Source organism: Pleurodeles waltl, chromosome 8 (assembly GCF_031143425.1).
Source record: "Pleurodeles waltl isolate 20211129_DDA chromosome 8, aPleWal1.hap1.20221129, whole genome shotgun sequence".
NCBI classification, from domain to species: domain Eukaryota; kingdom Metazoa; phylum Chordata; class Amphibia; order Caudata; family Salamandridae; genus Pleurodeles; species Pleurodeles waltl.
The window spans coordinates 1,431,740,208-1,431,767,988 of NC_090447.1; the positions used below are offsets into that span (position 1 = coordinate 1,431,740,208).

Genomic DNA, 27,781 nt, shown 5'->3' on the forward strand with positions numbered 1-27,781 from the left:
ATGTGGTACTTCCTTTTGTTGTGGGACCACAGGCCCTGAGCTTGAAGGGGACCTAGATGAGCCCCCCATCCCTGAAGAGACGCATCCGTTACCAGAGTGTTGGATGGAATTACCTGGTGAAACGGAGCCCCTACTGATAGGTGAGGTCTGTGCATCCACCATTGCAATGACTGACGTGCTGCTATCGGCAGCCGCACTCTGTCCTCCCAGTGACCTGTCCTTTGGCTCCAGTTGTTTTCCAACGCCTCTTGGAGGGGCCTCATATGTAGCCTGGCATTCGGGACAATGAAAATGCATGATGCCATGGAAACCAGCAGAGATGTCACCTGATGGGCCGTAGGTGCGTCGGATTTTAACAGGTCTTGACACTTTCTTTATTGATAATAGTCGTTCCTCCGAAGGATACACTCTTTGGAGCTCTGTGTTTAGTATTGCTCCCAGGTAGTGGAGGTTCTGCGTTGGAATCAAGGTGGACTTTTGGTAGTTGACTTGAAGACCTAGAGACTCGAAAACCTTGAGCACAATGTCCCGATGGGTTCTCGCCTGCTCCTGAGAGGAGGCTTTCAGTAGCCAGTCGTCTAGGTATGGGTAAATGAAGATTTTTTGTTTTCGTAGATGTGCCGCTACCACTGCCAGACATTTCGAGAAAACGCAGGGGGCAGATTTCAGGCCGAATGGTAGCACTTTGAACTGATAGTGCTTTGAGGCTATCTGGAAGCACAGGAATTTCCGATGCTTGGGAATTATCGGGATGTGAAAGTATGCATCCTGCAGGTCGATGGAGCACATCCAGTCTCCCTGATGTAGCTGAGGGAAAATCTGGTGAAGAGCCAGCATCCTGAACTTTTGCTTTCTTAAGTACTTGTTCAGAAGCCGTAAGTCCAGAATTGGTCTGAAAACACCCTCTCGGCCTTTTTTTGCCACCAGAAAATAACGGGAGTAAACCCCCTTCCCTCTGTGCGCGAGTGGAACCTTTTCTATTGCCTTCTTTCGTAAAAGGGCGAGAGCCTCTTTGCGCAATAGGCTGACGTGAGACGGATTGCATTTGGTTGGTGGCAAGTGCGGTGGAGGTTGACGGAAAAGAAGAGAGTAGCCATTCTCGACAATGTTGAGCACCCATTTGTCTTTTGTGATAGAACGCCACTCGTGAATAAAGTCTGTGATACTTCCCCCCACCGGAGTGGTGCACAGTGTTAAGGGAAGCGAGTCCTCATTGCTTGGCCGGCGTTTTGGGTGTGGACTGTTGTGGTCTACTTGACCCTCGTTCCCTTGTGGCCCTACGAGACTGAAAAAGCGGGCGTCCTTGCCTCTGCTGTGGCCTCTGGGACCAGTGAGGGGTTTGAACCCTCTGCTGGAAAGTGTGCCTGTCATAAGGTCTATACCTTCGCCTGAAGTCCTTCTTCCTCTCCAGGCCTACTGCCCTCATGGTGTCCACTTCCGTCTTCATGCGCGCCATTTCTTCGTCCGTATGGGTACGAAACAGCGAGTTCCTGTTGAATGGAAGATTTAGGATGCGCTGTTGTGCTTCCTGTTCTAATCCAGTCAGTCTCAAACATGAAGACCCTCTTGCACAGATCCCACGTGCGTACCCATGTGCAGCTAAGTCTGCCCCATCTGCTGCTGCGCTGATGACCTGGTTGGAGACCAGACATCCCTCTTGAAGGATCTCTTCGAAGTCCTGCCTGTCCTCTCTAGGTCATTTTTCTGTGAACCTGTTGAGAGTCCCACAGTGAACGGTCATATCTGCCTAGGAGTGCAGACGCGCTGGAGACCTTCATCATAGATGCCGCCGTGCCGCACATTTTTCTCCCCAGAGAGTCTACATGTCTGCTCTCTTTGTCTGGTGGAACCGTGGAGGATGATGCCACTGAGTGAGTTTTTCAGGCTGCGGCCAATATGACAGAGTCCGGCGGCGGATCCGTTCTTAGAAATAAAGGATCTTGTTCAGGCGCTTTATATTTTTTCAAAATCTTAGTAGGAGCAGATTTGAGGGTGGCTGGCCCTAAAAAGGTGTCCATAGTTGGCTGCAACAGACCAGGCACTAGCGACAGTAGCTTTTTCGAAACTGCTCTATGCTGTAGAGTCTCAAAAATGATTGATGAGGAGGTTGATGGTTCTGGAACCTCTATGTTTAGCTTCTGTGCTCCCCTGAGAAGCACCTCATTAAAAGTAGTTATGTTGTCCGCCAGTGAAACCCTAGCTGGTGGAGAATCTGTTAAGGTGGGGGAGTATCGTCTGACGGATGACCCTGACGATGACCAAGAGGGCGACCTTCTGTGCCTTGACCGTGACCTAGATCGTCGCTGGGAACGTGACCTGCTGCGAGACGCTGTAGCAGAGCGCCCAGGCCTCGTGGTCGGCTGGCGAGAGGCAGAACGAGCCCGTCCTGCCCGCGCTGTTGGTGATGGTGTTCTCGGGAGAGAGACAGTAGGAGAATACATCCGTGAATACTGTGAATCCAGGGAGGCCGTTGGTCTGTTAAGGCTCTCCAACCATCTTGGTGACAAATTGATGGGTGAAACATGCCCCGACGATGCCGCTCTCGACCGAGATGAACCACTTCTTATGGAGACCACTGGAGATGGAGTGGTCTTATCTGCTGGCGGAAGCTGATGTTCTGCTCCCTGCAAGACAGGTAAAACCTGTGTCGACGTCGAAGGGAGCACCGCCGGTTGTTCCCGTCTCGACATTGAGTGCCTCGACGTTGAGTGTCTTGACGTCGAACGGCGATCTCTGGACCGCAACCTGCTCACCGTCGTGTGCCTCGACGTCGAGCGGTGGGTGGCCAACAGCGGATGCCCTCGCTCTCGCCGCTGGGGCGATTTCGACATCGTCTCTTGACGTCGAGGGGTGCGAGGTGTTCGGCGGCGAATGGGCACGCCGGTGATGGCTCGACATCGATCGGCGGGTTGCAGTCGACGGAGATATGCCCCTGCGATGGCCATGTTCACTCGACGCCGTATCCTTCGACGTCGGTCGGGTCGCCGTCGATGGCGATCTATGGCGGTGAGATGGTGGCAGCGACAACATCGAACAAACAGGTATCTTCCTACCTGCTGACGTCGATCTAGCCTGTCTCTCCTGAGAGTGGCTTGTTGGCTGCCTGGGAAGCGAAGAGGATGATGTTTTCTGCCTCTCGTGAAGCCCATGAAGCCTGATCTTTTCTCTGTCCTTCAGAGTCCTCTTTGACATGTTCTCGCAGTGTTTGCAAGTGTCAGGGCAGTGACTCTGAGGCAAGCACACAATACATAGAGTGTGTGGATCTGACTGGGCCTTCTTCCCACAGGAAGGGCATTTCACAAAAAGTGAAGGCAGGAAAAAACTTCCAAACTCAGACAATGATGTTAGATGTCGAGTAAAGTAGGAAAAAACGCTGTTCTAAAAAAACCCAGAGCTCAATGCTCCAGGATCCTCTCAGAAGAAGCCGGAAAAAAGAACTGACCTAACTGTGAACCAACTGTCACCTCTCCTTCACCCCTGAGGCATGGTGGGATACTGGAGGTGCTCAGGGTCTTAAAGGCACGGTGCTAAAGTTTTTATGGTTCTCCTGTGTTAACCTGCATGCAGCCTATTGGCTAAGAATGCTCTAGTGTTTTTCAATGTAGTTTTTAATCTTTTTTCTCTGATGATTACTACTGCGGATTTCCCTGGGCTCAGTGGTGTGGTTTTAATAGATATTTTTTCTCTTATTGTAATTTTGAGAACATTTAAAAAAAAAAAATAAAAAAAAAAAATAACTCCATAGAAATAAAGCATTTTAGCCTGTTTATGATTATAGTCTGCATTGCTATTTTACACATGTATATATGAGTTTAGTATGAAAATTTGTCTACTAAAAATGCTATATATATTTTTCGTGCATATTTCATACTGTATATATGTGTATTTTATATATGCTCCGGGGTCCCCGCACAAGGGCGGGAATATTCAATGTTTATGACTATTGATGAGGATCCCCTGGAAGAGAAGCCCTAATACCCTAATGAGAATAGGCCTAACCTCCTGCCTAAAGGAGAGCTGGGTTTGGTAAACCTAATCTGCCAAAGCAGTGTCCATGAGAGGAGCCCCAAACCCTCGTTACCTTGGAATGAGGTCTCTATCTCAGACTCCGTAGGGACACGAAGACTGGGTCAGCGTCAAGACGACTGCAGCATCGGTATCAGCGATGGTGGCGATGCCCTCTGGTCGGAATCCCTCTGATTATCTGTCTAAAGTGTGATGTATTTATACAGATCTACAAGGTCCCCTGACGTAGGTGTATTCCAAAACAATAGATAACAGGCATGCTTGGGACGGCAATTAATATCAACAATCCCTCGAAAGTATAGAGAGGGAAAATCCCTAAGTGTGAACACCTACTGTTTGTTTGTCTTTCGTGCTTGATCTTGACGCCTTGGCGCAGTGACACTGATAATAAAACTCATAACAAGTGGCCTAACTAGAAACAAGGCAGCCATCTTAGAGGAAATAAATAATTAAATGGGCTAAGACAGAGCAAGCTAAGTAGGTTAAAAGTCACTGGGTGACGGGGGCACAAGTTTACAAGCCTACGGCTAAGCTAACTCCTGCTATCCCGTTAAAACAATCTAGGATTCACTACAGAGTCACTGGCCAGTCAGGACAGCCCCTAAGGTGTCCTGAGCTGAGGTGACTCTGACTTTTAGAAATCCTCCATCTTGCAGATGGAGGATTCCCCCAATAGGATTAGGGATGTGCCCCCCTCCCCTCAGGGAGGAGGCACAAAGAGGGTGTAGCCACCCTCAGGGCTAGTAGCCATTGGCTACTAACCCCCCAGACCTAAACACCCCCTAAATTGAGTATTTAGGGGCTCCTAGAACCTAGGTAACCAGATTCCTGCAACCTAAGACGCAGAAGGACTGCTGAGCTGAAAATCCCAGCTCTACCGACCTGTCTCCCCACTTCGAGAAAAACTGCAACAGCGACGTGTTCCCCAGGGTCCAGCGACCTCTGAAGCCTCAGAGGACTACCCTGCATCTAAAAGGACCAAGCACTCCCGAGGACAGCGGCTCTGCTCCAAAGAAGAAACATCTTTGCAACAAAGAAGCAACTTTGAAAGAACACACGTTTCCCGCCGGAAGCTTGAGACTTTGCACTTTGCACCCGACGCCCCTGGCTCGACTTGTGGAGAACACTACAGGGAGGACTCCCCGGCGACTGCGAGCCCGTGAGTAGCCAGGGTTGACCCCGCTGAGCCCCCACAGCTCCCCCAGAGGCTCCCCCTGACCGCGACTGCCTGCTTCAAAGACCCGACGCCTGGTAAGGACACTGCACCCGCAGCCCCCAGGACCTGAAGGATCCGACCTCCAGTGCAGAAGCGACCCCCAGGTGGCCCTCTCCCTTGCCCAGGTGGTGGCTACCCCGAGGAGCCCCACCCTTGCCTGCCTGCTTCGCTGAAGAGACCCCTGGGTCTCCCATTGAACTACATTGCAAACCCGACGCCTGTTTGTACTCTGCACCCGGCCACCCCCGTGCCACTGAGGGTGTACTTTTTGTGCTGACTTGTGTCCCCCCCCGGTGCCCTACAAAACCCCCCTGGTCTGCCCTGCGAAGGCGTGGGTACTTACCTGCTGGCAGACTGGAACCGGGGCACCCCCTTCTCTATTTAAGCCTATGTGTTTTGGGTAACACTTTGACCTCAGCACCTGACTGGCCCTGAGCTGCTGGTGTGGTAACTTTGGGGTTGCCTTGAACCGCCAATGGTGGGCTACCTTGGACCCAACTTTGAACCCTGTAAGTGTTTTACTTACCTGTGAACTTAACAATTACTTACCTCCCCCAGGAACTGTTGTTTTTTTGCAGTGTCCACTTTTAAAATAGCTTTTTGACATTTTTGTCAAAACTGTACATGCTACTGTGATTATTTAAACTTCCTAGAATACCTGAGTGAAATACCTTTCATTTGAAGTATTACTTGTAAATCTTGAACCTGTGGTTCTTAAAATAAACTAAGAAAATATATTTTTCTATATAAAAACCTATTGGCCTGGAGTAAGTCTTTGAGTGTGTGTTCCTCATTTATTGCCTGTGTGTGTACAACAAATGCTTAACACTACCCTCTGATAAGCCTACTGCTCGACCACACTACCACAAAATAGAGCATTAGAATGATCTCTTTTTGCCACTATCTTACCTCTAAGGGGAACCCTTGGACTCTGTGCACATTATTTCTTACTTTGAAATAGTATATACAGAGCCAACTTACTACACGAAGGTAAGTAACTTGTTCATCTGATAGAGACTTCTAGCTGCAGCTTCCTTACCTTAGAATAGATACCCAAGCTATAACCCATGGTGGTGGGTCTGAAGGAGATTTCTCTGCAAGACAGAATGGGCAAAATGCCCTTCTCTTCTCACCTGGCTATCCAGGCAGTAGTGTTTTGCAAAAGTGTGCAAGGAAGCCCACGTTGCAACCTGACAGATGTCCACCACAGGTACACCATGTGCTAACGCAGTGGTAGCAGCTTTCCCCCTAGTAGAATGAGCTCTCAAAACCTCAGGAGGCTGCTTCTTTGCCAAAGCGTAGCAGATCTTTATACAGAGAATGACCCACCGCGAAATGGATCATTTCTGTACTGCCCGACCCTTCTTTGCACCAACGTACCCCACAAAGAGTTGGTCGTTCACCCGGAACTCTTTAGTGCGGTCAAGATAGAACGATAACGCTCTTTTTGGATCCAGCCAATGGAGAAGCTCCTCTTCCTTAGAGGGATGCAGTGGTGCAAAGAAGGTGGGCAGGGTGATATTTTGACCCAGATGGAAAGGGGTCACCACCTTGGGGAGGAAAGAGGCACGAGTTCTGAGAACCACTTTTTCAGGAAAGATTGTGAGATACGGCAGTTTTGATGACAAAGCCTGTAGCTCACTCACTCTCCTGGCAGATGTAATTGCCACCAAAAAGGCTGTCTTAATAGTGAGCAGCCGAAGAGGACAGTTATGTAAGGTCTAGAAGGGAGCACACATAAGGAAGCTAAAAACCAGATTAAGGTCCCACTGGGTATAACAAAAGGCACAGGCGGGAACAAATGCACAAGCCCTTTCAAAAATCTCTGTACTATAGGTGGTTTAAACAAGGATGGTTGATCGGTCAACTGCAGAAAGGCCGATAAGGCTGCAAGATAGCCCTTGAGAGTCCCTAAGGAGGAACCCTATTGGGCGAGAAATAATATAAACAAAAGGATATCAGACAGGGAAGAAGAAAGAGGATTAACAGACCTCTTTGTACAATATGAAACAAAACATTTCCAACTGCAGGCGTAGATCGACTTAGTATAGGGACGTCTGGCTGCCAGAATGACATCACACACCTCGGGAGGGAGGTCACAAACCATCAACTGTTGCCGCTCAATCTCCACGCATGAAGGCGCAGAGTTGACAGGTTCGGGTGGAGAACCTTCCCCTGCTGCTGCAACAGAAGATCCTCCCGAAGAGGCAGCCTGACTGGAGGACCGATGCTCATTTTGAGAAGCTCTGGATACCAAACTCTCCGTGCCCAATCCGGAGCCACTAGGATTACTTGGGCCCGGTCGTTCTTGATTTTCTTGAGAACTCTGGGCAGAAGTTGTATAGGCGGCAAGGCGTACAGGAGGCCTGAACTCCACTCGCGACGAAAAGAGTCGCCTAGCGATAGCCCCCTTGTAAACTCCAACGCGCAAAACTGCTGACATTGCACGTTCTCTACGGAGATGAACAGATCTAACCAAGGCTCTCCCCACTGCTGAAAGAGTCCTTGCGCCACCTGCGGATGGAGACACCATTTGTGATCCTCTAAGCATTTTCGTCTGAGCTCGTCCGCCCTGGCGTTCAGAGAACCTGCCAGGTGTTGAGCCACCAGGGTCATGCCCTGCTGTTCCAGCCATGTGCAGAGACGTAAAGCCTCTTGACAAAGGGTCCACGACCCCACACCGCCCTGCTTGTTGCAGTACCACATTGCGGTAGTGTTGTCCGTGAACACCTGCACCACCTTCCCTTTCACAACAGGAAGAAATGCTTTTAATGCTAGTCGGATCGCCCGAAGCTCCAGCAAGTTGATGTGGAGCCCAGATTCCGCCGGAGACCAGTGACCTACGATCTCCACCTCTCCCAGATGGCTGCCCCATCCCAGAAGTGACACATCGGTCACTACTGTGAAATCTGGTTGGGGAAGGGAGAGGAGACTGCCTTTGACCCAAATGCAGTTCACTAACCACCACTGCAGATCCTTTGCAGTCCCCTCCGAGATCTGAACCACGTCGGTAAGATTTCCCTGATGCTGTGCCCATTGGAACTTGAGGTCCCACTGCAGAGCCCTCATGCGCCATCTGGCATGCTTGACCAATAGGATGCAGGAAGCCATGAGTCCCAACAGCCTCAGAGTCTGTCTCACCGAAATCCAGGATAGAGGCCGAAACATCAGTATCATAACCTGAATATCCTCGACCCGCTGTTCGGGAGGATAAGCCCGATAACTGCACTGTGTCCAGAACAGCTCAGATGAAAGTGAGCTTCTGAGAGGGAGTCAGGTGTGACTTCGGCACATTTATAGTGAACCCCAGCGAATGCAGGAGGTTCGCCGTCATCTGGAGGTGGGTGACGAGAGCCTGGGGAATAGAAGCCTTCAGCAGCCAATCGTCTAGGTAGGGGAAGACTGAAATCCCTGACCTGCGCAGATGAGCTGCCACCACCGCCATCACCTTTGTGAACACATGAGGGGCACTGCTGAGACCGAAAAAGCATGGTAAACTGAAAGTGCTCGTGGCCCACCTTGAACCGCAGGTAACGCCTGTGGGCTGGCAGGATAGGAATATGGAAATACGCAACCTGCAAATCCAAAGCTACCATCCAGTCTCCTTGGTCTAGGGCAGACAAAACCTGAGCAAGAGTGAGCATCTTGAATTTCTCATTCTTGCGGAAGAGATTGACGTCCCTCAAATCCAAGATAGGGCGAAGGCCTTTGTTCTTTTTGGGAATCAGAAAGTAGCGGGAATAATAACCACTGCCTACTTTTGATATCGGGACTCTTTCTATGGCTCCCTTGGCCAAGAGAGCCGTAACTTCCTTGCGGAGCAAAACTAGATGGTCCTTCATCAGCCATTCCTTTGTCGGAGGGATAGAAGGAGGGAAAGACTGGAAGGGAAGGGAGTAGCCCTTCCGTATGATCTGCAGGACCCACTTGTCCGTTGTGATGGAAAGCCAGTGAGGGAGATAAAAATGAATCCTCCCTCCAACTGGACGTGATCCTGCAGAACCACACTAGGAGGGCTTGGGCGCAGTAGAGGGGGGCTGTGTGGTGGCCGACCTCTGGCCGGACCCTCTGGGTCTGATGGTACCACGACCACGTCCTCTTTCGAGATGTTGTGAAGCCTGAGGATGGTGGCTAAACTGTGGCTGGCGTGGTACCACGCCCTTCCGAAGCCTCGAAAGGGGCGAAAGACAGACTGCTGTCATGCGGGCGCTGAAAGGCCCAAGGATCTGGCCGTAACTCGAGAATCCTTGAACCTCTTAAGCGCGGAGTCTGCCTTTTCACCAAAAAGGCGAGAGCCATCAAAGGGCATGTCCATCAAGCTGGACTGGACATCCCCTGAGAAACCAGTTGAACGTAGCCAGGCATGGCGACGTAGGGCCACTGACGATTAAATTGCTCTGCCCAGCGAGTCGGTCGTGTCCAAACCACACCTGATCGTAAACTTGGCTGCATCTCTCCCATCCTTGACAGCCTGGGTGAGAGTGTCCCGTACGCCCTCTGGGACCTGGGGCAGCACCTGTGCCACTGTATCCCATAAAGTATGGGAATAACGCCCAATAGGGAAGAGGTGTTTATGGACCTCAATGCACGGCTGGTGGAAGAAAACTTCTTCCCAAGCTGTCCAGCCTCTTGGATTCCCTAACAGGGGGAGCGGAAGGGAAGGCACAACGGGAAGTAGAGGCTTGAACAACCAAGCTCTCAGGAGTTGGGTGTTTAGTCAGGAAACTAGGGTCGCTCAGAGCGGATCTATGGCAGCGGCCGACCGTCCTAGTCACAGGAGCCCCTGTGCTGGGTTTGGACCATGTACCCTGAAGGACGTCTGTTAGAGCCTCATTGAAGGGCAACATCGGCTCTGATGTTGTCACCCCCGGTTGAAGCACTTCTGTCATGATATTCGCCCTGACTGGCACCGTAGGAAAATCTAGTTCCCAGACCTCAGCTGCCCTACGCACCACCATAGCAAATGAAGCACCCTCCTCCATAGCCACATTAGGAGGAGAGAGCATACCAGTATCCAGAGACGTGTGTAGTCCACTGGCCTCCCCTACATCCTCATACCACACCTGTTGCAAACCACATTCTAAAGGGTGCCCAGACCCCTCCCATTCCTCTCCTGCATCTGGCTGATCTAAATAATGCTCAGACAATGATCTGGGCCGAATTGGCTTAGTTGAAGTTGCACGACGTCGCTCCGGATCATCCGGAATAAGGATGGGGTTACCACCGGTAGGCGCCGGTGACGGACGGAATCGTCGACCTCGGAACCGAAGGAGGTCGACTGTGAGAGACTGGCGCCGGTCCGGATCTGGTATCAGATCCTGGGGTCCCCAACGGCGCCTAGGCCGAAGCCACTGGCGTCGAATCCGAAGGGGCCCCCGCTGACCCCATGAGGCCCTAAGAACCTTCCACTGGTACAGCCCACTCAAAAACGAGACGCATGGCCTCGTAATTTTTTTTTTATCTGAGCGGGGGTCGATCCGGTCCCCAGAACGGGGGGAAGATGCGGAGTCAGCCCTGGCGACGGCTCCACAGAACCACGCTCGGAACGTCGACGTTTCACAGATGCCTCGTCGGCTGACGTGCGTGGCGAAGACGAAGTCCGCTTAGCTTTCTTCTTCTTGTGCCTCTTACCTTCAGATGACCTCGAATTCGAGGAAGAGGACTTGGGGCTCCGGGAGCGGTGCCGTGACCTCCTCCTACTTAGGGACCGTGACCTAAGCAGAGTCGCACCGAAAGAGGACGAATGTCGGGCCGAAAGAAGCTTGAGGGATCTCTCCCTCAAGGCCTTCGGAGCCCTGGCCCGACAGTCGGAGCACAAGGTGGAATCATGGTCCTTCTCCAGGCACCAAAGACAAACACGGTGCGGGTCCGTCACCGACATGGTGCGATGACACACACCACAGGGCTTGAACCCTTTCTTTCTCTAAGACATGACTTCAAACAGTCAAAAAAGCCTTGACAAACCGTCGAAGAAGGGTAGCTCTTTCCGGAACTGCGCTTAACCGGCACGGAAGGAAAAGAACAGACGGCGTCTACATAGACAACCGTCACATCATAGACGGCTCCAACAATGCTGACGGCACACGCGAATCTGAACGACGCCGCCCGACAGCGCGCGCAAGGTACTGCTCAGCAGAAAAAATTCCAGATTCGAAGCTGACGCCAGGGAATTCTAAGGTAAGGAAGCTGCAGCTAGAAGTCTCTATCAGATTTTCTTGTTTTTTATGTTGTTTTTCCCTCGTTGACGGTGTCGTCGACGGCGCAGATATAGCCTTCGTTGACAGCGACGAACGCATGGAGATCTTGATTATCGACAACCTTACCGAAGATTCTGCAGTCGACGATGGTAAAGCAGATACCGTTGTTACCGCTGTCGGCGATGAGGAGGTGTAGATCTTCGTTGACAATGATGTCGTCGTTGCTGCTCTCAACAGTGTGGCACTCGTCGTCGACAATGTCGTCGTCACAACTGCCGTCAATGGTGGAACAGTTGAAGTCTTCGACAGTGAAAAAGCACTCACCGACGGTCTCGTCAACGATGAGTCCGTCATCGACGGTACATTCTTAGCTGCAGAAGTAGATGAGGGCCTTTTGAAAGGCACAGATGGTGGTACAGAGGATGACTTCTTATGCCTTTCTGACTTGCTTGCATGACCTCTCTCTCCTTTCTTGGAAGGTTTATGAGGTGAAGTAGAGGGGCTGCGTCCCTTGTAAGACCCTGAGGCAGTCTTTTTGTGGGCTTTTCTTCATTGTTGGGAAGGAGATGTTGTGTCTGATCTAGCCCTTTTTGATGACTTTTTGGATATTGAAGAGTTATCACTATCAGAATCCGAGACTGGATTATCTCTGTACTTAAGTTTCTGCAGCCAAATCAATAATCTGCCTTCTCTATCCTTAAGAGTCTTAGAGGAAAAGGTACGACAAACCTTACAGTCCTTGGCTGAGTGGTCTGGATAGAGGCAGTATATGCTATCCTGATGAGGGTCTTCAGAATGTAGTCTTTTCTTACCACAGGTTTTTGCAGAGAAATAATAGCTTAAAGCTAATCCAAAGGTATGAAGAAAGAGCAGAGCTCTGAGGAGACTCCCTAGCATGACGTGTGGTAGAAAATCTGAGGTGCTGGAGCTTCTCTCAGGAGGATTCTAGAGGGTGGTGTTGTCTGATTGGTGAAGGCTCAAGTTTGGTCCCTTTTCTTAAAATGACTCTGATAGACTGTTACATTGAAGAGGCCTAGGGCCCTCGTGTTAATATATTTCAACACTACTTATATGATTGTTCCGGGGGCTCCCATCTCGACGACGGGGAATGATTCAAGCATGTGAATCTATGAAATTTCCAATACTGGAGTAACTAATGGTTCTAGATTTGTTTGTATGGGATCTTCCAACAGTATTATCAGCTTCAAAGGGCAAAGTGATAAAGGAGATGTATCTTGATATTCATCCATTTGCAAGCTCTCTTCACTGAAATATTGATGAAAAGTTGTAGAATGTGTAGATGGGAATCTAGACCACCATAAAGAAGATCATATCACAAATGGAGCTCTTCTCAACGACGAACGCTATAGATTCAACGTCCTACAAGCCTTTTTTAATAGACCATAATTTATGCCTTGTCATATCAATGTTTTGCTGCTGATCTCTGTCACAGGGACAAATATGTAAGTGCTGTTGTCCTGGACGGTGAAGATGTGGGTGTCAATGAGACTGGTGTTGATGTCTGGATGACAATATTTTGACTGAAGATTTCCCTTTGTGGGAGCCTTTTTTAGTTTGAAGATTGCTTACAGATCAAGAACGAGAGGCATTTCTTTCCAGCTCTTTATTCTTTGTCAGCTATCATAGCCTGCATTAGACCTCTTAATCTAATGCCCTTTCTGTCTTTCAGTGTACTCCTAAACTTATTATCATTTTTCTTTTAACAAGACATCACAGCCTTTTTACCTGATGAGCTGGAGATGGGCATACCACACAGACAGAATCAGCCTTTTTTCTTTCCACAAAGAAGACAGTTGGTAAATAAAGACATTCTGCCAGAAAATAAATGTCAAAGTCAAGAATAAAATATTTGACTCAACACGAGAGGTGGTCAGACAGCGAGTCAAAACAGTTTAAAAATAATCTGGGCTAGAAATGTGCATTTTTCAGAGGTGTGAAATCCTCAGAGGTGAGCCGAGATTCTTCCGAATCAAAGGAAGGAGGGAGATAGAAGCTAGATAGTGCACTCACTCAGCTTCCAAACAATCTCAGACTCATACCAAGAGAGAGTGGACACAACTTGGTAGAGGCACATATCTCTATGCTACCTCCCAAGCAATCCTAATGGATTTTTACTAGTGTACCCTAATCCACGTCTACCCTGTGGGGCAGAATAGGTAAAAATACCCTGAGACAATTAAAAAATTGAGATACCCCCCACATTCTCCTCCAAAGAACACTATCATTTAAAGATCTCCCTTGGACTGGTAAGGTTGAGCCAGTCCAGATACACATTTGTATCTGTGGTGTGGTCTCAAAGATGAAGCATGCAACTGAACTCAGTGGGTGGGAGTCCTAATACAAATCTAGCAGAATTGCCTGTGGAAGTCGCATAGAGATGTAAGCCCCAACTAAGACGTATTCAGAGATCTTGCCTGAAGGAAGCTGGAAAAAGAACTGGCTCTGGCAGATAAATGTCAGTACAAGATATAGTGGGGTAGGGGTTCTTCCCACAGCCATTAAGGAGAAATCTCTAACCTGACCTTTCACAATATAAGCTTCTCAGACTGCATTTTTATCTACATGTAGTCAATGCTGAAGGTTTATTCTCAGGACCGATGACTGAACCTTGAGCGATTAACCATCCTGTGTAACATTTCCAGCATTCAGAAATAAAATGGCATCTCTGACAGAACTACATTGAAATTCTTCAAGAAATTAACATGAATTAATGCTATTCAACAATGTTAATCTGATTAAGAGCATTATGTTGAAAATTGTTATGGGGTCCTTGCAGACTTGGGTAATTATTGAGAAATTATGACTATCACTAAAGATCTCACGATGCAGTAAAGAATCTATACACATGGAATGCATTGTAACGATTTCAAGTTTTTACTCTAGGGATGATCAATTGTAGCAGTGAGTTCAATCACAGGAGTGACATTCTGAGCACAAAGTAGACTGATTCATAACTTATTTGAAGTTATCAATTAAATAGGCTTCTGTTCTCAAAACCGTTTGAACCTGCAGACTCCACTGGAATGGCACAAATGGATTTTGTTTTTAAGGCAGAGTGTAGGAAGTTGGCTCTATATATCTACTATTTCAAAGTAAGAAGTAGTGTGCACAGAGTCAAAAGGTTCCCCTTAGAGGTAAGATTGTGGCAAAATTAGATAATTCTAATGCTCTATTTTGTGGTAGTGTGGTCGAGCAGTAGGCTTATCAGAGGGTAGTGTTAAGCATTTCTTGTACACACACAGGCAATAAATGAAGCACACACTCAAAGACTTACTCCAGGTCAATAGGTTTTTATATAGAAAAATATATTTTCTTAGTTTATTTTAAGAACCACAAGTTCAAGATTTGAAGTAAATACACAAAATGCAAGGTACTCCACACAGCTAAGTTAGGAACTTTGAATTAGACCAATAACATATACAGTTTTTGTTAAAATGGCAATAAGCTATTTTAAAAGTGGGCACAGTGCAAAAATCAACAGTTCCTGGGGGAGGTAAGTAATGGTTAGATTGAGAGGTATGTAAGACACTTACAAGTCTCAGTTCCTGGGCATAGGCAGCCCACCGTTGGGGTTTCAGGCAACCCCAAAGTTACCACACCAGCAGCTCAGGGCCGCTCAGGTGCAGAGGTCAAAGAGGTGCCCAGAACACCAAGGCGCCTATGGAGAACAGGGGTGCTCTGGTTCCAGTCTGCCAGCAGGTAAGTACCAGCGTCCTCGGGGGGCAGACCAGGGGGCTTTCGTAGGACACTGGGTGGGGGGGGGGGGGTACACCCTCAGCAGCACAGGGGCAGCTGGGTGAAGAGTGCAAACAGGCGTCGGGTTTTGTATAGAAAGCAATGGGGAGACCCGGGGGTCTCTTCAACGATGCAGGCAGGCACAGGGGGGGGGGGGGGGGGGGGGCTCCTCGGGGTAGCCACCACCTGGGCTAGGCAGAGGGTCACTCCTGCACTGGAGTTCGGTTCCTTCAGGTCCTGGGGGGCTGCGGGTGCAGTGTTGATTCCAGGCGTCGGATCTCTTGTTACAGGCAGTCGCAGTCAGGGGAGCCTCTGGATTTCCTCTGCAGGCAGTGCTGTGGAGACTCGGGGGGGGGGGGGGGGGGGGGTCGTCTCTGTCTACTCACGGGCTCGCAGTCGCCGAGGAGTCCTCCCTGTAGTGTTGGTTTTCCGCAGGTCGAGCCGGGGCGTCTGGTGCAGAGTGAAAAGTCTCACGCTTCCGGCAGGAAACGTGAAGTATTTAAAGTTGTTTCTTTGTTGCAAGAAAGTTGCAGATTGTTGAACAGGGCCGCTGTTCACAGGAGTTTCTTGGTCCTTGGTTGCAGGGCAGTCCTCTGAGTCTTCAGAGGTCACTGGTCCCTGTTGGATGCGTTGCTGTTGCAGTTTTCTTCGAAGTTGGGAGACAGGCCGGTAGGGCTGTGGCCAAAGCAGTTGTCGTCTCTGTCTTCACTGCAGGGCTTCAGGTCAGCAGTCCTTCTTGTTAAGTTTGCAGGAATCTAGTTTCCTAGGTTCTGGGGTGCCCCTAAATACTGAATTTAGGGGTGTGTTTAGGTCTGGGAAGGCAGTAGCCAATGGCTACTGTCCTTGAGGGTGGCTACACCCTCTTTGTGCCTCCTCCCTGTGGGGAGGGGGGCACATCCCTAATCCTACTGGGGGAATCCTCCATCCACAAGATGGAGGATTTCTAAAAGTAAGAGTCACCTCAGCTCAGGACACCTTAGGGGCTGTCCTGACTGATGGGTGACTCCTCCTTGTTTTCCTAATTATCTCCTCCAGCCTTGCCGCCAAAAGTGGGGGCAGTGGCCGGAGGGGTGGGCATCTCCACTAGCTGGGATGCCCTGTGGCGCTGTAACAAAGGGAGTGAGCCTTTGAGGCTCACCGCCAGGTGTTACAGTTCCTGCAGGGGGAGGTGAGAAGCACCTCCACCCAGTACAGGCTTTGTTCCTGCCCACAGAGTGACAAGGCACCCATCCCATGCTAGCAACATGTCTGGTGTGTGGCAGGCTGGCGGAAACTAGTCAGCCTACACTGGAAGTCAGGTATGTTTTCAGGGGGCACCCCTAAGATGCCCTCTGGGCGTATGTTACAATAAATTGCACACTGGCATCAGTGTGCATTTATTGTGCTGAGAAGTTTGATACCAAACTTCCCAGATTTCAGTGTAGCCATTATGGAACTGTGGAGTTCGTTTTTGACAAACTCCCAGACCATATACTCTTATGGCTACCCTGGACTTACAATGTCTAAGAATTGGCTTAGACACTGTAGGGGCATAGTGCTCATGCACATATGCCCTCACCTGTGGTATAGTGCACCCTGCCTTAGGGCTGTAAGGCCTGCTAGAGGGGTGACTTAAATATACCACAGGCAGTGTAAGGTTGGCATGGCACTCTGAGGGGAGTGCCATGTCGACTTAGTCATTTTCTCGCCACCAGCTCGCACAAGCTGTGAGGCAGTGTGCCTGTGCTGAGTGAGGGGTCCCCATGGTGGCATAAGACAGGCTGCTGCCCTTAGAGACCTTCTCTGGCATCAGGGCCCTTGGTACCAGGGGTACCAGTTACAAGGCACTTATCTGAGTGCCAGGGCTGTGCCAATTGTGGAAGCAAAGGTACAGTTTAGGGAAAGAACACTGGTGCTGGGTCCCGGTTAGCAGGGCCCCAGCACACTTTCAATCAAAACTTAGCAAAAGCAGAGGCAAAAAGTTAGAGGGTAACCATGCCAAGGAGGCATTTCCTTAGACAGAGGTTGGGACTGTTAATGGGAACAATAAGGGCACCCTTCCCATAAGAAAATTACAATATTCAATAAACAAAATAGCTCACTTACCTAACACTGTAACACTGAAAGTGACTATCAGGATAATCTGGGTGATATGGCTCTTGAGCCAACACTGTTCCAAACCACCAGGCATCATCTATTATTGATCTGAACCGGTCTCCTGAAAGAAAGTTACATTCACTAATGTGCTGAGAATTCAAACTTGTTACAAAAATATAATAAAAACAATGCACTTATGTGTAACATTACATAATTGCACCAAGCAGCGTACGTAGTTGAATATATACCAATGGCAAACACGATGTAGGTAAAACCATCTAACTTACTTAATTAAAAAACACTCCACCCGTCATCTGAATTCACCAGTAGTCATTTAAACTTTTCTAACCACAACAGATACCATTAGTTACAGAGAAACAGGACACTAAAGACAGGAAAGCAAAGTCTTGCTTATCCACATGTATGCCACCTTCAAAATATAAACTCAGAACCTGCTGAGGTGGAGAGAAGTGATTAATTGAGACCAATAAACAGGCAAACAGACAGGGAAATAAACCTAACACGATAACTTGCAGCAAATCTGCTGTCTGTCTACACTATTAAAATATTTCATGCAAACACTGTCTTCTGAACCTAGAGTGGTTTATTTGCTCCCTTCCCCTTAAGCATAGCAACCATAATGGTGGTAAGATTGTCAGCTATCAGACAGAAAATTCAGAGTCAAGAGCAGAGCTTCAGGAAATTCCATGGTGAGCATTATACTTCAAGTGTTCTTACTGTACAAACAATAACCATTACAATAGAATACAAACTTCAGAAAGCTTCAATACCCATTAGGCTTCATGAAAACAAAACTATGTTACATGAATCAAAGGAAGCAAGCAGAAATCTATTAGTGCTAAATCCTGCCTAGTTCAACATTTTACCATCTTTCTTTGCCGCTCATCAGCCTGAGAGGAGTGCCTGCAACTAGAATGAGTCTCTACCAGATAAGGCGTTACTAAAAGATAACTAACTTGTTCATCTGATAGTGACTTCTAGTTGCAGATACCTTACCTGTGATTTTCTGACATGGTTACCCCCACTTTTTGCCTGTTGTCAGTATGTTTTGACTGTGTTCACTGGGATCCTGCTAACCAAGACCCCAGTGACTATTTTCTCTCTCCCTTTATATTTGGTTGCTTGGACAATACACACCCCACATTTGGCATACGGGTGCCCCCATATAAGTTCCTAGTATATGGTACCCAGGTCATTGGGACACCAGGGGCCCCCCATTGGCTGCAGCATGTATTATGCCACCCATGGGGAGCCCATGCAAAGTGTATCTGCAGGCCTGCCATTGCAGCCTGCGGGAAAGGGTGCATGCACCCCTTTCACTACAGGTCACTGCACCAGGTCCCTATAATTAACCCCTATGGCAGGATCTCCTAGCCAAGAGGGCAGGTTGCAGCTACCTGTGGGTGAGGGCACCATTGCATGAGCAGAGGTGCCCCCACGAACTCCAGCTCCATTTTTTTTCTGGACTTTGTGAGTGCGGGGACGCCATTTTACTCGTTCACTGGACATAGGTCTCAACCTATATTCAGCTACATAATAGTAACTCCGAACCTAGGCATGTTTGATAACAAACATGTTGGAATCATACCCCAATACTGATGCCAGTATTGGAAGTAAGATTCAATGCACTCTGTGGGCTCCTTAAAGGACCCCCAGCATTGCTCCTACAACATCTCTGGGGTTTTCTGGGCATTCCAAGCTGCTGCCACCCCCCTCAGATGGGTTTCTGCACTCCTATTGCTTGAACAGCTTAAGCCCAGGAAGGAAGAACAAAGGATTTCCTTTGGGAGAGGGGGGTATCACCCTCTCTCTTTGGAAATAGGTGTTACATGGCTTGAGAGGGGTAGCCTCTCCAAGCCACTAGTATGCTTTGAAGGTCACATTTGGTGCCCTCCTTGCATAAACCAGTCTGCACCAGTTCAGGGACCTCTAGTCCCTGCTCTGGCACGAAACTGGACAATAGAAAGTGGAGTGACCACTCCCTTGTCCATTACCACCCGAAAGGGGGTGCCCAGAGATCCTCCAGAGGGTCCCTTGATTCTGCCATCTTGAATCCAAGGTGGGCAGAGGCATTTGGGAGCTACGGAGTGGCCAGGTCAGGCAGCTGTGTTCAGAGCCCACTCCTGATAGGTGGTCACCTGGCTTAGTGGCCAATCCCCCTTCCAGGGCTATTTAGGGTCTCGCTCTTGGGTGGGTGCAAGGCTCCAGCAGGACTCCTCTGCAATGTCTACTTCATCTTCTGGCCACTGGAACCGCAACTGGACTTCACAGGAACCTACAATCTGCAGGTCCAGCAACGTCTTCGCCCTGCAACATGGTTTCTCCAGCTCCTTCCAGCTTCTGCAACATTTCCCCAGGTGTGCATCCTCTGAGGGAGGCAAGTCTTCAGTTTGCACAAGAAGGAATAAGGAATCGCCCTTGGAGTGAAGGAGTCACTCCCCTGCATCTGCAGACACCAACTGCAACGATGAGCAGCTGCATGGATCTCCTCTCATCCTGAGCTGCGTGGATCCTGCATCACGGGTGGTGGTCTGAAGTGGTCCCCTTTGACCTCTCTGCCAGCTGTCCAACTTTGGTGAAGGTAAACCCTTGCCTTCCCATGCAGGACAGTACCCCGTGCACCGCGAATCTTCCAGTTACCAACGCTTGTTGGCATCTCCTCCAAAAGAATCTTCTGGCTCCGTGTAGCCCCTGTCCTTAGTACTCTTCCCTGCAACCCACAGCCCTCTATGTGCTTTTCCTGCTGTGTGGGCTCCTCTGCGACTCCTGGGTCTGCTGCTAGTGGGTCTTATGTGGGGCTGCCTCTCCTTCTGTGACTCTGCACTGCTGAGGGTCCCCTGGAACTCCCCTCCCAGGGCTGAATCCCTCTGAACCTCACTGGTCCCTGGCATCTCCACTTTTCGTCTTCCGCGGCTCTTGCCTTTGCCAAGGCTTGTTGGTGGCTTTTCCACATCACGAACAGACTGCAATCTTCCATCCGGCGTGGGACGTTGACTGCATCCTCCAGGAACTCTTCACCAGCTCCACAGCTGCATTGCTGACCGTCTTCTTCCTACCGTTGACCAACTCCTTCAACCACAGACAGGTGGGTAGTGGCTCCTTCCACCACCGGACACTTCTACGAGCTCTGGATTTGGTACCCTTCTTATTCAGGCCTTCCACTTCAGGAATCCACCGCTGGTTTCTTGCAGTTTTGTCTGGGTGGTGCATTATTCTTCTTTTCAGTCCTATTTGTGGTTTGGGAAAAAAACCAGTAACTTACTCCTTTCTTCCTGGCTGCTGGGGGGGCACTATGGAACTGACCTTTTGGGGTTCCTAGATCCTCCAGCTCCCCTCTACTTACCTGGGTGGGCATCCTGCATTCGCAGTCCAGGTTTTTTAGTATATGGTTTGGGCTCCGCCTATTGCTCTGTTTTCTACTGCTTTTTATGCCTATTTCAGATTACTAGTGTACATATTCAGTGTGTTTTACTCTTCTATTAGAGATCTGCCTATCTAGTACTTTTGGTAATTGTGTCACTAAAATAAAGTACCTTTATTTTTGTAACATTGTAACACTGTCTAGTGCTATCATGTGTGTAAGTGATGTGTGACTAGAGTGGTATTGCATGAACTTCGCATGTCTCCAAAATAAGCCTTGGCTGCTCATCCACAGCTACCTCTAGAGAGGCTGGCTTCTAGACACTGCCTACATTTCACTAATAGGGGAACCCTGGACCTAGTATAAGGTGTAAGTACCATAGGCACCCACCACACACCAATGCAGCTTCCTACATAGATACCCAAGCAATACCATCCCCGGAGGTGGATCTGCAAACCAAGATCATACTATACAGGGAGTGCAGAATTATTAGGCAAATGAGTATTTTGACCACATCATCCTCTTTATGCATGTTGTCTTACTCCAAGCTGTATAGGCTCGAAAGCCTACTACCAATTAAGCATATTAGGTGATGTGCATCTCTGTAATGAGAAGGGGTGTGGTCTAATGACATCAACACCCTATATCAGGTGTGCATAATTATTAGGCAACTTCCTTTCCTTTGGCAAATTGGGTCAAAAGAAGGACTTGACAGGCTCAGAAAAGTCAAAAATAGTGAGATATCTTGCAGAGGGATGCAGCACTCTTAAAATTGCAAAGCTTCTGAAGTGTGATCATCGAACAATCAAGCGTTTCATTCAAAATAGTCAACAGGGTCGCAAGAAGCGTGTGGAAAAACCAAGGCGCAAAATAACTGCCCATGAACTGAGAAAAGTCAAGCGTGCAGCTGCCACGATGCCACTAGTTTGGCCATATTTCAGAGCTGCAACATCACTGGAGTGCCCAAAAGCACAAGGTGTGCAATACTCAGAGACATGGCCAAGGTAAGAAAGGCTGAAAGACGACCACCACTGAACAGGACACACAAGCTGAAACGTCAAGACTGGGCCAAGAAATATCTCAAGACTGATTTTTCTAAGGTTTTATGGACTGATGAAATGAGAGTGAGTCTTGATGGGCCAGATGGATGGGCCCGTGGCTGGATTGGTAAAGGGCAGAGAGCTCCAGTCCGACTCAGACGCCAGCAAGGTGGAGGTGGAGTACTGGTTTGGGCTGGTATCATCAAAGATGAGCTTGTGGGGCCTTTTCGGGTTGAGGATGGAGTCAAGCTCAACTCCCAGTCCTACTGCCAGTTCCTGGAAGACACCTTCTTCAAGCAGTGGTACAGGAAGAAGTCTGCATCCTTCAAGAAAAACATGATTTTCATGCAGGACAATGCTCCATCACACGCGTCCAAGTACTCCACAGCGTGGCTGGCAAGAAAGGGTATAAAAGAAGGAAATCTAATGACATGGCCTCCTTGTTCACCTGATCTGAACCCCATTGAGAACCTGTGGTCCATCATCAAATGTGAGATTTACAAGGAGGGAAAACAGTACACCTCTCTGAACAGTGTCTGGGAGGCTGTGGTTGCTGCTGCACGCAATGTTGATGGTGAACAGATCAAAACACTGACAGAATCCATGGATGGCAGGCTTTTGAGTGTCCTTGCAAAGAAAGGTGGCTACATTGGTCACTGATTTGTTTTTGTTTTGTTTTTGAATGTCAGAAATGTATATTTGTGAATGTTGAGATGTTATATTGGTTTCACTGGTAATAATAAATAATTGAAATGGGTATATATTTGTTTTTTGTTAAGTTGCCTAATAATTATGCACACCTGATATAGGGTGTTGATGTCATTAGACCACACCCCTTCTCATTACAGAGATGCACATCACCTAATATGCTTAATTGGTAGTAGGCTTTCGAGCCTATACAGCTTGGAGTAAGACAACATGCATAAAGAGGATGATGTGGTCAAAATACTCATTTGCCTAATAATTCTGCACTCCCTGTAAAGTCCTGCAGGACTGAACAGGCAAAGTACCCATCCCTATGGACCTGAATATCCAGGCAGTAGTGCTTGGTAAACATGTGCCAGGATGCCAATGTTGCCACCTGACATATCAAGGAACGGAACTCCGTGTGCCAAAAGCTGTAGTTCGAGTAGAATGAGCATGCAAGCCTTCAGGGGGTTGTTTTTGGCCAGTGCATAGCAGAACTTAATGCAGAGTACGACCAAGTTAGAGATAGTCCACTTCTGCACTGTGTGACCTTTCTTTGCACCCACATAACCAAGAAAGTTTATCATCCACCTGGAATTCTTTTGATTGATCTTTTTGGGTCCATATAGTTGAGTCTCTCCTCTTCCTCTTCCTTAGAAGGCTGTCGGGGTGCGTAAAAAGTAGGCAAGGAGATGGATTGACCTACATCAAAGAGCGTAGCCACTTTTGGCAGAAAGAAGGCCCTAGTGCAAACCACCCGTATATCAGGATAGATGAAAAGGTAGGGCGATTTAGATGACAATGCCTGCAGGTCACTCACCCTGCGGGTATATGTAATGGCCACAAGAAAGGCTGTTTTCAAAGTGGGAAGTCTGACAGGACAATTGTGGAGAGGCTCAAAAGGAGCGCACATCAGAAATGTCAAAACCAAATCTCATTGGGGCATAATGAATGGGGATGGAGGAAAGGGATGTGTAAGGACTTTAAGGTACCTATCTTGTAGGAGAGTGCCCCTTTTTAACATGGTTCCCCCCCACTTTTTGCCTTGTATCGGATGTAATTTCGGCTGAAAGTGCACTGGGTCCCTGCTAACCAGGTCCCCAGTGCCAGATCTCTGTCTCCAAAACTGCACAGTTGTTTCCCCAATTGGCAAAAGCTTTACCACCCTCTGTAAGTGCCTATTGTACCCCTGGTACCTGGGGCCTGGGGTACTAAAGAGGGTCCCTAAGAGTTGCAGAACAAATAATGCCACCCTAAGAGAATCCTCACCAAGCACATGACAGGCTACCATTGCAGGCTATGTGTGTTAGTGCAGACAAAAGTGAAAACACGACATGAGACACAGCCTGTTTGTCATGTCTCCAACACTGCATGCATTATATCTTAGTAACCCCTCTGCAGGCCTTACAGCCCTAAGGCAGGGTGCATTATATTACATGTGAGGGCTGTAGGAAGTTGGCTCTGTATGTACTATTTCAAAGTAAGAAATAGCATGCACAGAGTCTATGGGTTCCCCTTAGAGGTAAGATAGTGGCAAAAAGAGATAATTCTAATACTCTGTTTTGAGGTAGTGTGGTCGAGCAGTAGGCTTATCAGAGGGTAGTGTTAAGCAGTTGTTGTACACACACAGGCAATAAATGAGGAACACACACTCAAAGACAATTCCAGGCCAATAGGTTTTTATATAGAACAATATATGTTCTTAGTTTATTTTAAGAACCACAGGTTCAAGATTTACAAGTAATACTTCAAATGAAAGGTATTTCACTCAGGTATCTTAGGAACTTTGAATCAACACAATATCATGTACAGTTTTAGCAAAAATGGCAATAAGCTATTTTAAAACTAGACAGTGCAATTTTCAACAGTTCCTGGGGGAGGTAAGTTTTGGTTAGTTTTGCAAGTAAAACACCTACAGGGTTCAAAGTTGGGTCCAAGGTAGCCCACCGTTGGGGGTTCAGGGCAACCCCAAAGTTACCACACCAGCAGCTCAGGGCCGGTCAGGTGCAGAGGTCAAAGTGGTGCCCAAAACGCATAGGCTTCAATGGAGAAGGGGGTGCCCCGGTTCCAGTCTGCCAGCAGGTAAGTACCCAGGACTTCAGAGGGCAGACCAGGGGGGTTTTGTAGGGCACCGGGGGGGGGGGGGGGCTCCTCGGGGTAGCCACCACCTGGGCAAGGGAGAGGACCACCTGGTGGTCACTTCTGCACTGGAGGTCGGATCCTTCAGGTCCTGGGGCTGCGGGTGCAGTGTCTTTACCAGGTGTCGGGTTCTTGGAAGCAGGCAGTCGTGGTCAGGGGGAACCTCTGGATTCCCTCTGCAGGCGTCGCTGTGGGGGCTCAGGGGGTCAACTCTGGCTACTCACGGGCTCGCATTCGACGGGGAGTCCTCCCTGTAGTGTTGTTTCTCCGCAGGTTGGGCCGGGGGCGTCAGGTGCAGAGTGGAAAGTCTCACGCTTCCGGCGGGAAACGTGGAGTCCTTTAAAAGTTGTTTGTTTGTAGCAAGTTTCAGTCTTTGTGGAACAGGGACGCTGTCCTCTGGAGTTCTTGGTCCTTTTAGATGCAGGGTAGTCCTCTCAGGCTTCAGAGGTCGCTGGCCCTGGGGGACGCGTCGCTGTTGCAGTTTTTCTTGAAGTTGGGAGACAGGCCGGTAGCGCTGGGGCCAAAGCAGTTGGTGCCTCGGTCTTCTCTGCAGGGCTTCAGGTCAGCAGTCCTTCTTCGTCTTAGGTTGCAGGAATCTAGTTTCCTAGGTTCTGAGGAGCCCCTAAATACTGAATTTAGGGGTGTGTTTAGGTCTGGGAGGGCAGTAGCCAATGGATACTGTCCTTGAGGGTGGCTAAACCCTCTTCGTGCCTCCTCCCTGAGGGGAGGGGGCACATCCCTATTCCTATTGGGGGAATCCTCCAAAATCAAGATGGAGGATTTTAAAAGGCTGGGGTCACCTCAGCTCACGACACCTTAGGGACTGTCCTGACTGGGGGGTGACTCCTCCTTGTTTTTCTCATTATCTCCCCTGGACTTGCTGCCAAAAGTGGGGGCTGTGTCCAGGGGGCGGGCAACTCCACTAGGTGGAGTGACCTGGGGCATTGTAACACAAAGCCTGAGCCTTTGAGGCTCACTGCTAGGTGTTACAGTTCCTGCAGGGGAGAGGTGTGAAGCACCTCCACCCAGAGCAGGCTTTTGTTTCTGTCCTCAGAGAGCACAAAGGCCCTCACCACATGGGGTCAGAAACTTGTCTCTCAGCAGCAGGCTGGCTCAGACCAGTCAGTCCTGCACTGAACAATTGGGTAAAATACATGGGGGCATATCTGAGATGCCCTGTGTGTGCATTTTTTAATAATTCCAACACTGGCATCAGTGTGGGTTTATTATTCTGAGAAGTTTGATACCAAACTTCCCAGTATTCAGGGTAGCCATTATGGAGCTGTGGAGTTCGTTTTTGAGAAACTCCCAGACCATATACTTAATATGGCCACAACTGTACTTACAATGTCTAAGAATAGACTTAGACACTGTAGGGGCATATTGCTCATGCAGCTATGCCCTCACCTGTGGTATAGTGCACCCTGCTTTAGGGCTGTAAGGCCTGCTAGAGGGGTGACTTACCTATGCCACAGGCAGTATTTTGTGGGCATGGCATCCTGAGGGGGATGCCATGTCGACTTTGCCTTTTTCTCCTCACCAACACACACAATCTACAATGGCAGTGTGCATGTGTTAGGTGAGGGGTCCCTTAGGGTGGCACAACATATGCTGCAGCCCTTAGGGACCTTCCCTGGTCACAGGGGCCTTGGTACCACTGGTACCTTTTACAAGGAACTTATCTGTGTGCCAGGGGTGTGCCAATTGTGGAAACAATGATACATTTTAAGGGAAAGAACACTGGTGCTGGGGCCTGGTTAGCAGGGTCCCAGCACACTTCTCAGTCAAGTCAGTATCAGGCAAAAAGTGGGGGGTAACTGCAACAGGGAGCCATTTCCTTACAATGGCATATCTGCACGAGCAGATATGCTCCTGCTATGTTTTTGTCGATTCTCAGACGTACTAAGTGACAAGGGAAGCCATTTTAAATACATGTGCTGGACACTGGTTAATACGAGTTCCCCAGATACATGATGACTTCACTGAAGATAGGGACGTTTGGAATCACACATCTCATATTGGTGAACCCACACGGATGCCAATGTTGGATTCATTAATACATGCACTCAGAGGGCACCTTAGAGGTGCCCCCTGAAAACCTACCAGCTCACTAGTGTGTTAGCTCACTGGTCTTGACCAGTTCAGCCACCACAGCCATGTTTCTGACCCCCTAAGATGAGAGCCAGTGCTCTCAGGGTCCAGAGACAAAAACCTGCACAGGGTGGGCGTGGTGACACCTCCCAAAGGCAGGATGGACAATCTAGGGCGGAAAGCTTCAAAGGCCTAGCCGCCTTTATAATCCAACCCTGGTGTCTCCAAATGGCAGAAAGGTTTAACCCCCCTGTCCTGACCTCACTTTTGGCAGCAAAACAGGCAGGAAAATTAGGCAGATTAGGAGGGGTGCCCACTTCATGCCAGTCCCACACCTAAGGTGGATGAGCAGAAATGGACACCACTTTTTAAATTCCTCCATCTTGGTTGGATGGATTAGGCCACTAGGGTCAGGATTAGGCCCACTTCCCAACGGAAGTGGTAATGGAAAGGGTGTAGTCACTGTGAAGGTGGGCAACCCACTAGCTACCACCTGACAGTCCTTGTAACACCCCTAAATTGAGTATTTAGGTGGCACCCCTGAAACCCAGAACTCACATTCTGACAACCTAAGAAAAAAAGGAAGAGACACACCAGCAGAAGATGAGAAGCAGCAGCTGACCTGGTACCAGCCCCGCCGGCCTGTTGGCACTCCTAGAAGAACTCTGCACCAGAAGATGCCTCACCCTGCAGCTGAACCTCCAGAAACCTAGGACTGCCTGCCTTCGGAAAAGACTGAAGTCTCCTATATGAGCAGCAGACCAGCTCTCCAACCAACTCTAAGGAAAAGACTCTGCAGCCTCTGGAACCGCAAAGGCCTGCTGTAAGTCACCACTGCATTTGCCGTCACCAACCTGAGTGGGAGTAGACCTCCAGTGCCAGCAAAGTCCCCCAACTCTTTAAGGTCCGAATCCATTGTGGTTTCACCCCTCCTGGACTACCTGAAGTTGCCTGTAGCCTCAGCATGCAGGTCCCCTCTCCCACAGCCATTGAGGTGAGAGAAAACAACACCTAAAGCAACCACTGCACCCACTGCTGTCGCCCCGAGTTGAAGTTGACACCTTGTGTCAACGACCTCCCCCAGCTCTCCGAAGTTAGAGTCCACCTTAGTTTCACCCCTTTTGGACTCCACGACAACACCTGCAGCCTCAGACCACAGGACCCCCTAACC

At 49.1% G+C, this 27,781-nt stretch overlaps 1 protein-coding gene across 1 annotated transcript in view; it reads right to left on the minus strand.

Annotated features, from left to right (window-relative positions):
- BRWD1 (bromodomain and WD repeat domain containing 1) overlaps positions 1 to 27,781 on the minus strand; it is a 1,722,898-nt gene that overhangs the window by 459,928 nt on the left and 1,235,189 nt on the right. The window contains exon 28 of the mRNA XM_069202575.1: positions 17,281 to 17,392. Coding sequence (XP_069058676.1) covers positions 17,281 to 17,392 — 112 coding nt within the window. The remainder of the gene's footprint in view (positions 1 to 17,280; positions 17,393 to 27,781) is intronic.